The 17,673-nt window shown below is 37.6% G+C and overlaps 1 protein-coding gene across 2 annotated transcripts; it reads right to left on the bottom strand.

Moving 5' to 3' along the window:
• Positions 1-784: 784 nt before the first annotated feature.
• Positions 785-17,648, bottom strand: tnk1 (tyrosine kinase, non-receptor, 1). 2 transcript variants are annotated; one of them, XM_048184102.1, is made up of 14 exons: positions 17,297-17,648; positions 12,329-12,511; positions 8,298-8,368; positions 8,022-8,210; positions 7,776-7,928; positions 7,263-7,540; positions 7,001-7,127; positions 6,765-6,911; positions 6,147-6,241; positions 5,441-5,587; positions 5,260-5,324; positions 4,415-4,905; positions 1,523-1,618; positions 785-1,411 (listed from the first exon to the last, which is right to left on the bottom strand). In XM_048184102.1, the coding sequence occupies exons 2-14, from the start codon at positions 12,486-12,488 to the stop codon at positions 1,253-1,255; spliced, it is 2,178 nt and encodes a 725-aa protein (XP_048040059.1). In that variant the 5' UTR covers positions 12,489-12,511; positions 17,297-17,648; the 3' UTR covers positions 785-1,252. The 2 variants fall into 2 exon arrangements, with proteins under 2 accessions (XP_048040059.1, XP_048040060.1); XM_048184103.1 differs by lacking the exon at positions 17,297-17,648 and adding an exon at positions 13,499-13,538.
• Positions 17,649-17,673: the final 25 nt, after the last annotated feature.

Raw genomic sequence — 17,673 nt, 5'->3', positions numbered from 1 at the left:
TTATTTTCATTTTTGGGTGAACTAAAGCTTTAAGCCTTGTCTGTCTGTGAAACTGGGGGAAAGTCACACAATGCTGATATTGTAACATTAACAATTTTAGAGCAAAGTATAATAATAATTTGCATGGTTTGATGTGATATGAGTTAAGTGATCGTTAGATTTAATCACTACTGGCAGCACGATTTAAGCCGCGCACACATTTAACGACTGTAAGGCCGATTATGAATGTAAATTGATACTTATGACTGATCGCGCTCAAACGCGTCCAGTCAGAGCCAGTTGCGTTCAGTCTGCGATTACAGTCGGCGTTCAAACTCCATGTGCGAGTATATAAATCGGCTCCAGTCGAAGGAAACAATGAGTATGTGTGTTCAATTCAGTATTAGAATGTTGTGTGTCCCCGGCTTTACTGAAATGCTTTTTTTCTCAGTTGGTCAGAACAAAAGTGGCAGACATATTGCTTACTTGTTCATACTTCCAAGATGTAGAATCTGTGATTCTGAAGTACAGTATCCACACCGGTGCGGTGACTGACAGCAAACTTTAGATTCATCCACGCTGAGGAGTTCTGCAAATAACTGCAATTGCAGGATTCAAACAGAGATGGCGACAAAGAGGCAAATCTTACGGACTGCAGCGTTAATGTTGGTATTTATGTGGAAAATGTTCATTAAAAAACACTAGTGGAAACTAAGTAATCTCTTTATGGAAAAAAGGTTATTTTTCATAACCTTTCATATATTTTAATTTCTAATAATTGTATGAAAATCAGCCACAACTTTTCTTTTTTTAAAAATGCAAGTTTTACTTTATTAAACAGATAAAAATATTTCTAACATTTCATAAATCATATACATTTACACAGTTTCACTGAATTTATCACACATTAAAATTTAACAAACCTATTCGAATACAAAAAAATTGTAAATTAACAATAAGCAGTCACAATGGCAACTGGAATGGCATCTGTTAAAAAACATTCTGCATTTAATACGAACGATTATGCTGTCTTTCTAAACAGATGTAAAATAACAACTGATATCACCAATTTATCCATCAAGCACATATAATACAGAGTCACATAATACAGAGTCACTAAAGATAGTTTCACATTGGAGGTTAATGGAAACTTTTTTATAGGCCGCTTGACAACTCAGTGATATCACACACACACACACACACACACACACAAAAAAAAAACTTTAAATACTCAATAATTATGAACAATCTTTACTGTTAACATTGTATTGCGTTAAACTCTTTCTCCTCGTCTATCCACTGCAGTTCTTTCTCTGTCTTTAGCCAGTCGGCAGATGTAACGGCTTGCCACTTGCAGGTCCCAGTTGTAGCGGGCGAGAATTTTTTGACATTCCTCACGAGAGCACTGATTCATGTAATACAGCTGTTCCGTCTGATGACATAAAGAAAACCCAAAGAATGACAGTGAATGACACTGAGAATCAAAGTAATGTATGCAATGTATGAAATCATTCACTTTGAACAAGTGTTAATTCTCTATTACCTTAAGCTGCTGTTCTGCTCGTGCAGGATTCCAGTCATTGCGATGCAGAGCTCTGTGAACCTCCTCAATGGTCACTCCATGTACCGCCTCCTGAACCTGATGACAAAAGAGAATTGTATTATACAAAAACATTCTTAAAAATAAAAAGGCTAAAAATTACAGTAAAATCAGTAATATTTTAATTAAATTAATTGTTCTCCATTTTAAATTATTTAATGTAATTGATTCCTGTTATGGCAAAGCTGATTTTTCATCCCATAAGTTACCAGACTCAAATACCGCCTTGCTTTAGTAAGAAATACTTCTTGGCAAACTTTTAGTCATAATGGTGTCAACTTGTATTGTTCCAAGATGCAAGAATTCAAAGGGTAAATGTTTAGTTTTGGTTTACAGTGAAAGATCCAGCATGTTGTAGGCAGTGGCTAAAGGTAAATACGGAGAGAATGCAGCAGCGTAAAATCTGAAAAACCTCCATGTTGGTAGTCAAAATTTAAAACTGGATGACCACAAACATAGTGTATTGGCCAAACGAAAGGGGGGAAAAAATTAAAGAAAATAGTGAGTAAACACTGTTCATTTACATATACCAATATACTTCTGACTTGGTAACGTTACAAAAATTGGTTAAAAATCAGCAAAGTTACACTTTAAGAAGCATTGCTTTTTATTATCACTGTTGAAAACAGTTGTGCTGCTTAATTTATTTGTGGAAACCGTAATGCATTTTGTCGAGATTCTGCCATATTTGGTATTAAAGGTGCTCTAACCGTGTGTTCACACCGCCGGCGGCGAGAGCGTCAAAGTGAAGCTAGTCATTCATTTTCAATGAGAGCCGGCGGCGAGCTCCGGCGAGAGCGGCGCGGCGCGTCTTGGACGGTGAGAGCGTCGAGAAGAGTTGAAATCAGGTTAACTTTATGGTAATGAGCTATGACGCGGTTCGGCGGCAACCAATTGGAATGTAGAGGTCCTCGCTTGAGAGGCTTTCGATTGGTTGACGCGACTTGTCATTTACTTTGGCTCTGCTTTGACCCTCCCGTCGGCGGCGGTTTGAACGAACAGTACAGCGTTGTTGGCAGGGCGGCCAAGGCGAATGTTGACGCTCTCGCCGGCAGCGGTGTGAACGCACGGTAAGTGATGTCACGCATTTTTAGGCCAAAACATTTTTTTGTCACATACAGCAAACATCTCCTCACTATCCGCTAGCTGCCTGTCCCCTGAACACACTGTAAAAAAACGCGATCTCTGTAGTCGCCACAAGCTCCAAAAACGGCAATAAAAACATACTGGTGCAGCCTGGACCACGAAACATAATAAACATGCTCCAGCCAATAACCGACAAGAATGATTTTAAATGCGCATTCATGACTGTTTCAAGAAAACATGGAGGAGAGGGGGAGGGGGAGGAGGGTCTAGCTAGCCTCTGTTTTGTTTGACAACACTTCGAACGTCAACAGGAAGTTACTCCCCGCAGGATCGCTTAGAGAACCTTTAAGAAAGGGTCCATTAGTGATTGTGAGTTACATTAATGTGCCATTAGATGGCAGCAAAGACTGTCTTTATGAGTGAGTCAGTGGCAAAAACTTTTATATTGAAAGGGACTTTAAACAACACCTTATAAGACAACTTACAAAAGGCATTGACTAGTGCTGTCAAGGGAAATCGCCTTAAAGGTCATAAAGAGGATCTTTTCGTCGACTGAGAAACCAAAGACTGTTACTGAGTTTTTGAAATGAGCGCATGCGTAAGAACAACCCCCCTTCCTTTCGAGGGAACGCCTCCCAAAATTCGTGCACGAGTATTGGAACACGAGTGTTTACCACCGGCATTCGCTGTGTCGTGTTAGTGGATTCATTATGTCGGACTCACCGCAGGTAACTCATAATCTGCAGTTGTTACTCCTGTCTCCGGACAAAAACATCGCATGCGGCGCCTGTGGAGTGTGGAAAGTTACTGGAGCGCGCAGCCGTGCTCGTCTCTCACAAAGGAACGTCATTGGCAGTGATTGACAAGCCAGAGGGCCAATCCGCGCACGTCTCTCACAAGGAATGTCACGGCAGTGATTGACAAGCCAGAGGGCCAATTGTTTACACGATGATCGCGTAAACGATTGGCTGATGTTTTTAAGGCCCTACCTCGTGCACAGATGATGTATATTGATATTATTACTTTCAGTGCACCTAATAAATAGTCTTTTATCAGTTAGTAAAGACGGTTTCAAGTAATATTGCAAAAATGTATAAAACAAAACATCCTCTTTAGCACCTTTAACTGTTAAAAGGACAAAGACAAAGAAATCACTTTCCTTAGGGAACATTCAAACTGATTTTGTGATTATGAATATAAGATTGACCTGAAGAATATCAGCTATATGCACGTAATGCACTCGCTTAGTCGATCTCTCTCTCATAATATATAATACTTTAATCTACATAATACAATAAGCTTCAGTGAAGCAACTCAGCGTTCCTTCATTGCTAGTTCTAAAGTGACGTTTTAAAATTAGTAATGGAGACTTGGGCTAAACTGTCAACCTGAGATTTGAATCCGTGGTGGAAGGAAGTAGTTCTGCACAAAAGAGGGTTTTTAAAACACTTTGTTGTTGTTTCTTATTCATTTACATACTTGTGCCATTGAACTGTTGTATAAATGCAATATCACACTCGTAGCTGTGCTATATGGCTCTATATCAGCACACTGTGATTACCTATGGCCGAATCACATATTATTTATATATTAGTTTATATATATATATATATATATATATATATATAAACTAATTATACATAATACATATGTGTAAGTTCTTTATTTTATACACATTTTATATCATTAATACTCAAATCACATTTATAAGACAAAGCAAAATTGTTGAACATGAAGAAATCTGCATACTTGCGCTATGACTGCTTCTTTGTCAACTTGCGGTGGATACCTCTCCCTTCCCTTTTCCCGCTCTCTTTCTTTCGCTTGCTCCTTCTCTCTCTCCTTCTCTTTCTCAATGCCATCATCTAACTGAGGGCTTGACTTGGCCAGATGTGCCATCCTGGCAAGGTTGTTAGTCCCGAAACACTGCTGCTGTGGTTGGAAATGGAACTGTAGCTGTGGATGAGTTTGAGGGGTCCAGCCAGCTGGGTTTACTGTTCTCCGATCATGGATCATCATCTGGGTTTTGAAGCTGGTGGTTGGTGGGCTGATGCATTTGATGCTGGGGGGTGGTGGGCGTGGAGGTGGGATGACAACAGCATCACTAAACCTGCGGGGGTCTTGCATCAAATTACTCTGCATGAGTCTGCGAGGGTCGGGTCTCTGAGCTGCATTCCCACCAGCACCTCGACCTTTGTCCTGTGAACCATCAAGGATGGACTCCAGGCTTCTCGATACGCCTGAGAATTGAGAATAAGACACAGATTGGGACTGGATACACTATCATTCAAAATTTGATGGTTGGTAATAATTTTTAAATGATTTTATCTCTTATGCTCAGCACGGCTGCATTTATTTGAACAAAAAAACAGTAAAAACAGTAATATCGTTATTACTATTTGAATATATTTAAAAATTGAATCCTTTAGAAATACAGGAATTAATTTATTTAAAAAAATATCTTGCTGACCCATAACTTTTGAATGCTAATGTGTGTGTACAAGACAATAACCTCTTTTGCAGTGAGTTCAGGCCTTGAATAAAACTCAAATGATAATGTGTGAAGTTTGTTACAGCATAGTTTAAGTTCTAACCTGACATTTTCTTCAGATTTGAGCCTTCCTTCTCTCTTGATAATGGAATCCTCCAACGTCTGGGTCTGAAAAGTTCACATAGAATGGCAAAAGTCTCATAAACAGCCCCATTAGACTGACATCCAGCTGTTTAGTGAATTCAACCCTTATAGTTTACAACTTCATTTAAAATGTCACTCACTCATCTTCTATTCGTTCTGGGGTGCCCCAGCTGCGTGTCGGACCAGACACAGGAACTGCTGTGACAGCAGGGGCAGCTAATACAGGGGGGAACCAGCCAACACTAAGAGTTCTCTGGTTTTGCCCCTTCCACTCACACATTTCCAAACTATGAGGAAACAAAAGAGCATAGAAAAGACTTAATGCAAAACACAGTCAGTTTTATAGCATCTGAGACTGAGGACTACCACAAAGCACTATTTAGATATGTACACCTGTATAAAGTTATTGGTATCTAGTTTTGCTGTAATTATTAAATTATGCTGAATTTGTTCTGTCATCCCTGGGGGGTTGAATTTTTATACTGTCCAAGTGTGGTTTGCATGAGAGTCTTTTTTTGTTGATTTTTTTTGTTGATTGAAACTAAGGGTTGAACTATGAATGGAATGCTACTAGGTCAAAGGGAGGGGAGACGGGTTAATAATTTCCCACTACCTTTATGAGAGTCAGAGTCAAGATTTATTGACTCTGACTCTCATAGATTTATTGGCATGACTGTTAACAATACTGCCAAAGAGCATAAGGTCAAGGAAATAGACAATATACAAAGTTAATATAGCATTTAAAAAAATTAATAAATAAACAACAAAAAAGGGGTAAATAAAAGAAAGAAAAAATACATTTAAATTCAAATAAAAAAATCAATTAAAATATTTAGGCTCTCTTACCCATGGTCTATTACAGTCACTAGATCATTCGCCTGCAGACAGAGTTTTCTGGGATCTATGAGATCTTTGACTGCACGAACCTCCATAGGCTGTGCCTGAAAAAAAAAAATATATAAGAGAAATTAGAGAGAAAATACATTCTGTGTGTATCATTCATTACTTATAGTTCAAAATCAACACTGTGCCAAAACCAGGGGAAAACTGGTCCTTAGTTTAGATACATCTTTTGTAATATCAATAGCGGTACTGTTCAAAAGATTGGGCTTGGTAAGATTTTTTAAAGGGTTAGTTCACCCAAAAATATTTTTTTTTAATAAAATCTGAGCCCATTCTGTACTTTCCATTGACAGCTACGCAACTACCAATTTGATGCTTCAAAATGTTCATAAAGAGATATGAACTCACAGTAAAACTAATCCATATGAATTTTCTGAAGAAACACGATTGCTTTATTTGATTGATTGAAGAGATTAAATTTAGGCTTTTATGTTGGGTGAACAAACCCTGTTTTTGAAAGAAGTCTCTTATGCTCATCAAGGCTGCATTTATTTGATACACACTCACTGACCCCCATACTTTTGAACAGTAGAGTATAGGAATGAGATTTTTTTCACTGACATCTGCTACAATAGTGGTGAGCTGTGAGAAGGTCGGTCGGTCAGCAGGACTGCAGGCCCAACATTTACGCATTACAGAGTACAACTCCTGCGGACAGTCTAAAGGTCTCTCCAACCGCTCACCTTCCCGCTCTACACGATACAAAATCTACACATAACACAACACACATCAGTTAGTCATCAATGGAAATAGTGGAAAAATTTGTACAGTTTAACTGCATCAAACCAACTATATACCTGTCTGCCAGACAGTCCCAACCAGGGCTCCTCACAGTAAGTGAACATTTCCCACAATGTGACACCAAACATCCAGACATCTGAAGCATGAGAGAAAGAACCCACACGCAAACTCTCAGGAGCACACCTACAGAAAGGAGGTTGGAATTACTATCCTTGATCTAAGTGGGTAATAGTGAAACAGTGAAGCTCACCGTTTCTACTTTTTGCTTTCTGAAATGTACTCAGAACTCTTTTTCGGTGCTTTAATTCAGCTTCTCACCATGCGAAGGGGATGCGTCTGTGTGCCGTCATGATATAGTGGTCTTTGTCTTGATCCAAGCCTCTCATTAGTCCGAAGTCTCCGATCTTCACTTGCTCTCTAGAAGCCAAGAACACATTCCGCGCAGCAAGGTCTCTGTGGATGAAGCGTCTGGACTCTAGGTACTCCATACCTGCAGCAATCTGTGTGCTGAAGAGCCAGAGTCGCGAAAGAGGATATTCTCCACGTCGTAGACGCAGAGTGTCGTATAAAGAACCGAAAGGAGCCAGCTCGGCTACCTGATGATACAAAAAAAAAAAAAAAAAAAAGTGTAATTATGTCATCCGTTTTCACATCACCAGCACTTCTTATGGTTATCAATGGTTAATATTTTTGTGCAAACCTTAACACATTTATTTTTTCAGGATTCTTTGATGAACAGAAAGTTCAAAAAGAACAGCGTTTATTCAAAATAGAAAGCTTTTGTAACATAAGATAAAAGTAATACAATTTTAGACAAAAGGTTATGTTTACCATTTTAAGAGGACGAGTAAGGACAACACCATAGAGGTGTATAATGTTGGGGTGGTCCAGAGACTGCATGGTCGTAACTTCCAGTAGGAAATCAGTCACCATGTCTTCCTGTCTGTATGAGCCACTCCTCAAGGTTTTCACTGCTACAGGCAACTTAAAAAGAGGGAAACAAGACAGTTATGGTGACATTATGCTTCTTGAAAAAAAAGAGAACATAGATACTCGTATTTGGTATAGAGTACTCACCACTCGTCCAGTCGGCGTGTGCCATTCTGCTTTCCTAACTACTCCAAATGAACCTGAGCCTAGCCTGTCGCCAAAGATCAGTTCACTGTCCTGGATAAGACAGGTGAGCGCGCGCCCTGGGTCTGGCCCCTGGCCTGGTCCAGCACCGTTATAAGGCTCACTTCCCTCAGGGGTGCGACCATTGAAGGCCTAGCAGAAAACAGACAGTGATGATCACAGGTAGAATAAAGTGAATGAATAAACAGTGAGGGTATGTAAAGATGTCAAATACTATACCTTCGTCACCCACTGCCGTTGTCGCATGTTGGTTTTGTAACGTTTGGCGGCTTCCCATAATCGTCGCTGTCCTGTTGACAAAGAAAGAATCACAGGAAAATTGCAATAAATACAAACCTAATAAAATAAGACAGAGCAAAGAACAAACAGACAGACAAACCATTTTATACTCTTAGAAGAAAACGTTGCCTTAAAGGGTTTTGTTAGATGCTTAATATATAGAACCTTCTAGGGGTTTCCATCATGGGATAATTTTATGGATTTAGTTTTAATTAATTAATTTAGTTTTAATTCTTTGTTAATTTTAATTAAATTTTATTTATGAAACAGTTCGTAAACATGCTTTATCACAAGAAAAAAATTAACCTGTTAAACGAAAGAATTATGCAATCATTTAAGACATTTCTTTTTAGAATCTTTTTGGCATAAAGCGTTCTTTAAAACTGAGTCAAGAACCCTATAATTATATATAGCCCCATTTAAAGGCACAACATGTAAATTTTCACCATTAGAGGTCACCTATTCAAAACAAAGGCATAGCTTGATGACGCCGAGATTGAGCGTGTAATCTTGGGAGATGTCGTCTTCACCTCACAGTCGGTGGAAAAGAATCCGGATTGGACTCGAGCAGAAATCATGTTCATGGATGAGATTATTAACGTTGCTGTAATATGAAGCAGAGCAGGGCTGAATGCTGTGGGAGCTGAACGAGGCCGCTGGAGAGATTGCTAATGAGGGACGAGTGCAACACTCGCCTTGTGAAAGCGGAAATTTTATTATGCCACATTCCATATTATGCCACATTCATTGCCACTTCCTCTTCCACTTCTTCTGGTCAAGCGTACGTGGGGTGAAGCAGTGCTGTTTTATCATTATAGATACATTTGAGTGTGTTGAAAATGATGTTATAACGTTACTCTGTTTGTTCGCTCGGCGGCTGCTATGAGACACTTATTGCACACTGCAGTAAGATAGTTTGATATTAGAATATCATTAATAAATGCTGGATGGCTTGTGTTGATAAATGGCATGCAATTAAAGGATTAGTTCACTTTCAAATGAAAATTAGCCCAAGCTTTACTCACCCTCAAGCCATCCTCGGTGAATATGACTTTCTTCTTTCTGATGAATACAATTGGAGAAATATTAATAAATATCCTGACGCATCCGAGCTTTATAATGGCAGTGAACAGGGGTCACTAGTATGAGCTGAATAAAGTGCTTCCATCCACATCCATCCATCATAAACATATTCCACACGGCCCCGGGGGTTTAATAAAGACCTTCTGAGTGAAGCGATGTGTATGTGTAAAAAAAAAATCCATATTTAACAAGTTATGAAGTAAAATATCTAGCTTCCACCAGACTGCCTTCCGTAGTCAACGTATGAAGAAGCAAAATATTAGGGGTGTGACGAGATTTCTCGTCGAGGCGAAAAGTAGTCTCGTGATGTTTCCATGACAGAGTGGTTAGGATGATTAGGAAAGAATATGCCACCGCTACGTTTACATTACACCTCCACTGTCGTTTTTCTTTATATTTAAATAAAAAACATTAAATTCAGTTGGATAACGGTCGCCGCCGCTCCATATTTACAGAGTTACGCGCGATCGCTGAAAGTGAAAGTAAACGGGAGCGCGCATTCAAACGCGATTTCAATACCCCGCATTTTGAAAGCAGCTCCCTGATGAATACAGATATCTCTCAATATGAAAGCTATTTTAGGCTGGGCAGTGTAGTTGTAACCATCTCTTAGCTCAGTATCAAAGATGATATAATCAAAGATGAATAAATACTGTAGCAAATATATTGCTCATTATTAGTTGATGTTGGTTAATACATTAATGTTAATAAATGAGACCTTATTGTAAAGTGTTACCATTTTTATTTCTACTGTTTTTATTTCTGTGATCAGTTTGTGGAAAGGAATTCAGTTAGGAGGTCAAAGGTTGTAGTAGCTCATAAATCATGTACAGTAAGGCCTGAAGAGACTGAAATCATACAGAAGAGAAGTCAGTCAGTTGAGTTAGTGGCAAAACCTTTTACATTACTTGAGTATTGTTGTCTTTTACTGCATATGATAATTCATACTCAGAAAGTAGAACTGAAATGACATTCATTACAAGATGATTAGTTAAAACATTTCAAATACACCTGCAGAATATTTTTCTAGTCATGTATTTCGCCATTGAGGATTTCTTAAAAATAGTGTGTAAAAATCTTGTCTCGTCTCGTCTCGTGAGATACCTGTCTCGTCACACCCCTACTAAATATGTTACTTCATAACTTGTTAAACATGGATATTTTTTACACAAATGAATCACTTCACTTCAGAAGGCCTTTATTAACCCCCCGGAGCCGTGTGGAGTACATGTTTATGATGGATGGATGTAGACGGAAGCGCTTTCTTCAGCTCATATAGTGACCCCCCGTTCACTGCCATTATAAAGCTCGGATGCATCAGGATATTTATTAATATTTCTCCAATTGTTTTCATCAGAAATAAGAAAGTCATATACACCTTGCATGGCTTGAGGGTGAGTAAAGCTTGGGCAAATTTTCATTTGAAAGTGAACTAATCCTTTAATTTTAAAACGTTGTATGAGGGATAAAATACTGTAGTATTGTTATTAAAAATAAAGCTGCATCTGATTATGCTATGTTAGCCACTTGACAAAATAGTGTTTTTCTCTGAGGCATGGTGAAAACATGCAGTCGCAGAAAATCAAGAAAAGGAGATAAAAATAATAAAACTAAAGTGTTGAGCTGACATGTGTCCTGGTTAAAGTTGCTTATTTCTCTGGATTTTAAACATTCTTGGAAACATCTGAGATAATGTAGGTACACAAGTCAACAAAATATAACACTGTTCTAGTGGTTTTTGGATATTTTAATCCAAAAATCTTACATATTGTGCCTTTAACCTTTTTTTCTAAGAGTATATTACAGTTTTTCACAATTGCTCAAACACTAAACCCCATTCTCTGAACCAAATGCTCACTGGCTTAAACTTATTTCTCAAATAAACAGGTTCAGATAATTAGACACCATTTACAATTCTCATGCACTCCCGCAAAACACACATTCTCACTCATTAAAACACATTTTGCACTGAGATGCATGTGTTGGAAAATGATAAACAAGTGGCAAAAGTTTATCATCACAGACATCACACAATGGCTCAATATTGTACAGACTTGTTTCTGTGTGTTGACATGAACAATGGATGGAAACAATCTGAGAGGGAGAGGAGGAAGAGTATGTGTAAGAGGTGATAGATAAAAAGAAGAGTGGATGAGAAAAAAATAAGGTGTGGCAGTGTTGTCAAGGCTGGATCAGAGACACCTGAGGGTTTTTCCATTTGCCTGGCAAGAGACAACATTTTTGCAATATTTGTAATTTTTTTTTTTTTTTTTTGAGTGTACTGTTACAGGCACTTCCTTTACAGTTTTCTTTGACCTTTTAGGCTTTTGCATTTGGACTACTGCATTTTTACAGTATGCAAGTGCTGGATATAAAGAAATTCAGTTCTATACAATATTCAATACAATTCTATACTTACTTTCTATACTTATATATTCACCTTACCAAGTTGCGATTACTATACTTTTTATGTAACTGCAAAATTTGTTTAATGTATACAATCTACATTTTTTTTCAGTAACCTCATGCTCTGAATACTGTGTTCTCCATTTTTTATGTAGCGTCTAATTAATGATCTGTAGTGTTCATTTATTGACTGGCTGTGTGTATGATATGAAAGCTTTGTTTGATTTTGAGAAAGATGTTTTGAGACGATTGTTTGATTTTGCCAGAAGAGTCAGTGGTTTTGTGAATGTAGTTTGAAGATTTGGCTTTGTGTTTAATGTTGTAAGAAAATGATTGAAGTTTTCATGAAATGTGTCTTAGCAATTGTGAAAAACTGTAAAGGTACTAATGATATCAGAAACATTATATTTAGCACTGAAAGGGCACAAAACAAATAAAAATAACATGATATTCAAATTAAAAAAATGCTTTAAAAGACAAACCTGGTTTACTAATGCCAATCTGTTCAAGATCTGCTTCTTTAACGTAGTTCAGGTGTTCAATTCGCGTCACATTGAGTCCATCTCGCATCCTTAGGTAGAATCTCTCTAGCTGCACTTCAGCGAGGAGCTGGTACAGCCACTGTGTGTCATGATCCATCATTATTAGACTGTCCCACAGCAACTCTGAGAGTCAAACAGAGCAATGAGATGATATCACAAAAAAGGAAGTAAAATGAAGCTAAAAATTCTGAGAGTGTGGCTCGATTGAAAGACATTGTTTATATTTTTCTGGCTAGCACTTTCCAGTTTTGTATTTATTTTCATAGAAACTAGCTCTATACACCTAGAGTACTGTATTCAAATATCTCTTCTGAACAGTAACCACATGGCTGTTCCTTAGAATTAGAGTTTTCACTGGGTTGCTATGGATGCCTGTAGGGAATATGCAGAAAGCCAAAAAAAACAAAAACAAGGGAGAAACAAGAGAGAGCTGTGTTGAGAATGTCCTCTTAAAGGGCACGGTGCTCTAATCCTTTTTTACTTTATTCAGTTTAGATTTACAGGGATGGTGCACAAAATTTGCCAGTTTAGCTGTTAGAGGCCATTTTCAACTGTAGTTCACCTACATGTATGATCAACTAAATAAATAGATAAACTAAATGTTTATTTACATTTAAAACTGTTTTTGGCATCACTTTATAATAAGGTCCTCTTATATTACATTAGTTAATGCATTATCTAACATTAATTAACAATGAGCAATGCATTTGTTACAATATTTATTAATCCTTGTTAACATTATTTAATAAAAATACAACTGCTCATTGTTAGTTCATGTTAGCTCAGGTTCAATGAGTAATATTAAGAGATACAACTTATGATCTGAATAATCTGTTAATGTAAATGTTGACATTAACATTAACTTTAGAATTAAAAAATTGGTTTTTTTAATGTTTTACATATTAACCGCTAATAGGCGGATGCTTGATCGCTCTCATGTCTGTGTAAGCGCTCTGTAAAGAGCATCAAAGGTTTCTATTTACAAGATTTTTTTTTTTTTTTTGAAGCGTTGATCATCATATCCGTTGAGCGTATGAACGCAATGGCCAATCAGAGGTGTTTAAAGGATTAGTTCACTTTCAAATAAAAATGTCCTGATAATTTACTCACCCCCATGTCATCCAAGATGTTCATGTCTTTCTTTCTTCAGTCAAAAAGAAATTAGGGAATCAGGATTTTTCTCCTTATAGTGGACTTCAATGGTCTTCAAACGGTTGAAGGTCCAAATGTCAGTTTCAGTGCAGCTTCAAAGGGCTTCCCTATTCTACTTACGGAAAAATGGAATTGGCGCCACGTTCGTTCTGTAAGTAGAATAAGGAAGGGTAGGACATACAGCGTAAGCTTTTTGAAGAATACGCAAAGCGGAAGCACGTGCAAGGCGATCATTTGTGTTTATAAAGCATATACATTTGTATTTTTATAGAAAATGACCGATCGTTTCGCTAGATAAGACCCTTATTCCTCGTCTGGTATCGTTTAAAGACTTTTGAAGCTGCAATGAAACTGACATTTGGACCTTCAACCATTTGGAGGCCACTGAAGTCCACTATAAGGAGAATAATCCTGGAATGTTTTCATCAAAAACCTTAATTTCTTTTCGACCGAAGAAAGAAAAACATGAACATCTCGGATGACATTTTATTTGAAAGTGGACTAATCCTTTAAGTTCATCAGAATCCACTCAACACACCAAGCTTTAGTGATTATAAAGGGAGCGCTCTTTGCTCACTTTCTGTTTATAATCCATATACAATCTGAATAAAAGTTTCTGGATTTACAACTGTATCTGAAACGGCAATGACTGACAGTGATATAACCATAGCAACAGACGGGACAAAACAATCTGATAGTAAAATCAAGGAAGCAGAGAAGTTTATAAACCAAACGAACCACTTTTTTTCAGCAGATACCAATGAGGAGAAAGGTATGTGGCCAACCACTTCAAGCATGTGAGTGTAAAAGAGAATGATTTACCTGTTCAATACCATTAAACTCATAAAGCAATTATGCTTTGAATGACCACTGAATACCTCTCTAAAGTATTCTAACTTGTTTGTATTGGCAAGGAAATCCCCTTCTAACAGCTTCATACTGAATGCACATGCATGCAAAGCATTGTTTGAAAGTTATATGCAGAAAAATACTATTTTGGCCTACGAAGCACTTTTGTCATTGCCTTCACATGTATTTGAACCTCCTACTCTTATCAGCATGAGCAACTAGAAACTCTCTGCACTCTTGTGTTTACAGAAGCATGACAACATACAGACCAACTCAGACACATGACCTTTAGTGAATAATCAGCCACTATGCCGCTAGTATGAAGAGACAGCTCTAAAACTATGGGGGCTTGTCTGAGCAGGTAACCTGAGAGTGTCAAAATAAGATTCTAAGACTACACACCCAAAATCCACACCCCGAATGACAAGAGAAAACGTATCTTCAGAGGACAGTGAAAGACTGTCATGTAAATAATTTTCAGTTCTAACAGGTTGCAACTTTCAGGCCTGTTTTGCTCTAGTCATCTTGTTCGATAAAGCAGTGCTTTGTTGTTTCCGCTCACATTTCATACAGTCTCCTCTGAAACTGGGTGTGAATTGACAGCTTCTACAGCATTATTGTAATCAAATGTGTTTCTAATCTTGAAAGTCTTAAAAGCAGAAAAGAGTTATGAAGGAGTGTACACCCAGTTCATTGAAACAAATGACAGCTTCTGTTTGTCAAAAGGTGTGACTTCTTCGCAAACGAGAGAAATGTGTCAAACATATGCCGGTGACCTATGGCTGGACAGATAATCACAAAAAAATATATGGGTCATTACTACATATTACTAATTTCACAATTAACAGTGCAGTACTATTTATATCACAGTTATTTGAGAGATTTGTTGTACAGTGATTGGCTGCTTAATATTCAGAATGAGTGCTAGGATTTTATTCTTTAATTTTTTTACACAAACATAAAATATACTAGGAAAACAGATGACAGCAGCATTAATAATAGGGCTGCACGATTAATTGCACGAGATTGTCATGCGTGTCTCATCAGTAAAGCCGGTTCTGTGATTAGCGGTAAATGTCCATCACCTGCTTTCAAATGGAGTGGCACTTAATATACAGAGCCGTAGTTCGCGGACAAGCTACGCAATATCGTGTTCATAATCGCAGATGAATCGCTTTCGATTACGAACGCGATATTGCATAGCTTGTCCGCGAACTACGGCTCTGTATATTAAGTGCCACTCCATTTGAAAGCAGGTGATGGACATTTACCGCTAATCACAGAACCGGCTTTACTGACGAGACACGCATGACAAAAGCATGCGATTAATCGTGCAGCCCTAATTAATAATACAAAATAAGCTTAAAGGTGCCCTAGATTATGTTTTTAAAAGATGTAATGTACGTCTAAGGTGTCCCCTGAATGTGTCTGTGAAGTTTCAGCTCAAAATACCCCATAGATTTTTTTTAATTAATTTTTTTAACTGCCTATTTTGGGGCATCATTATAAACGCGCCGATTTTATGCTGCGGCCCCTTTAAATCCCGTGCTCTCCGCCCACAGAGCTCGCGCTTGCCTTGAACAGTGCCTTAACAAAGTTTACACAGCTAATATAACCCTCAAAATGGATCTTTACAAAGTGTTCGTCATGCATGCGGCATGCATGCGTCGGATTATGTGAGTATTTTATACTGTTATATTGTTTACTTCTGATTTTGAATGAGTTTGATAGTGCTCCGTGGCTAACGGGTAATGCTACACTGTTGGAGAGATTTATAAAGAATGAAGTTGTGTTTATGCATTATACAGACTGCAAGTGTTTAAAAATGAAAATAGCGACGGCTCTCTTGTCTCCGTGAATACAGTAATAACTTTAACCACATTTAACAGTACATTAGCAACATGCTAATGAAACATTTAGAAAGACAATTTACAAATATCACTAAAAATATCATGTTATCATGGATCATGTCAGTTATTATTGCTCCATCTGCCATTTTTCGCTATTGTTCTTGATTGCTTACCTAGTCTGATGATTTGGTTGTGCACATCCAGACGTTAATACTGGCTGCCCTTGTCTAATGCCTTTCATAATGTTGGGAACATGGGCTGGCATATGCAAATATTGGGGGCGTACACCCCGACTGTTACGTAACAGTCGGTGTTATGTTGAGATTCGCCTGTTCTTCGGAGGTCTTTTAAACAAATGAGATTTATATAAGAAGGAGGAAACAATGGAGTTTGAGACTCACTGTATGTCATTTCCATGTACTGAACTCTTGTTATTTAACTATGCCAAGATAAATTCAATTTTTCATTCGAGGGCACCTTTAATGTTGAATGTCAGTTATGATTTTTCAATTATGGGAGGATTTTGTTTTTTGTTTTTTACAAAAGATTTTATTTCAACAAATATATAAAAACACAGGCCTTCATTGAAACTGAAACGACAGATACTGTATGTAGGAAAAATGCATAAATGTCTACAGTCTATAAATAGACTATAGAATATATAGAATATAGAATAGAACAGAACAGAATATGAGGAATTATTATACACCGATACGAAGGAAAGCTATTAATACTTTAGAACGCAAACGTACATATAATAGTTTCACTTTGTGCTATAAATCAGCCAGGAAAACAGATAAGGACGACTTAGAAACCTGTGCCCAGGTGAGTGTTTGAAGCATAACACCAAAGCGGAAATGACGCTCTTTAAAAAATAATTTCATGGTAAATTGTTAGTTTTGACCAACCAGCCCTTATGTTTAGACTCTCATACATTTTGATTAAATCCTATTATTTATTTCAAGACACAACATGTATCAACATTATTTCAAGACATAATTCACTGTTCTTTGCAGAATGGGGATGCTACTTGCAGTAAACAAAAGCGTATACTTACAAAAAAAAACTTTTTGTCCACAATCGAATCACTTCTTCTTCTTCTTCTTCTTCTTCTTCTTCAGCTCGTGTCAAATACACTCCTGGTGTAAGATGTCCATTATAAGTCGTTCATCTTCAGTGAGTTTCACGCATGTTTATTATGCTATAATCCGTCGTACTATAACAGTTTATACAAAGTAGTTTAATTATTCTGACTATCATTAATCTGAAGGTTAAAAGAGTAGTTTTTAAAATAAGGACAGGTGTTTTATAGACTGCGTCTGAGGTCTCTGTGTGATTACAAAACCTTCAGTCTGAGTTCTCCCTCGCTCCGCCTATTCCTATTTGCGTCCTCCGCCCTTCACCAATACTACCCCTCATCACCTGCTGGATTTA

Source organism: Megalobrama amblycephala, linkage group LG3 (assembly GCF_018812025.1).
Source record: "Megalobrama amblycephala isolate DHTTF-2021 linkage group LG3, ASM1881202v1, whole genome shotgun sequence".
NCBI lineage: Eukaryota > Metazoa > Chordata > Actinopteri > Cypriniformes > Xenocyprididae > Megalobrama > Megalobrama amblycephala.
Note: the sequence above shows the minus strand (reverse complement) of the source record. Positions and strands in the feature narration are given on the sequence as shown.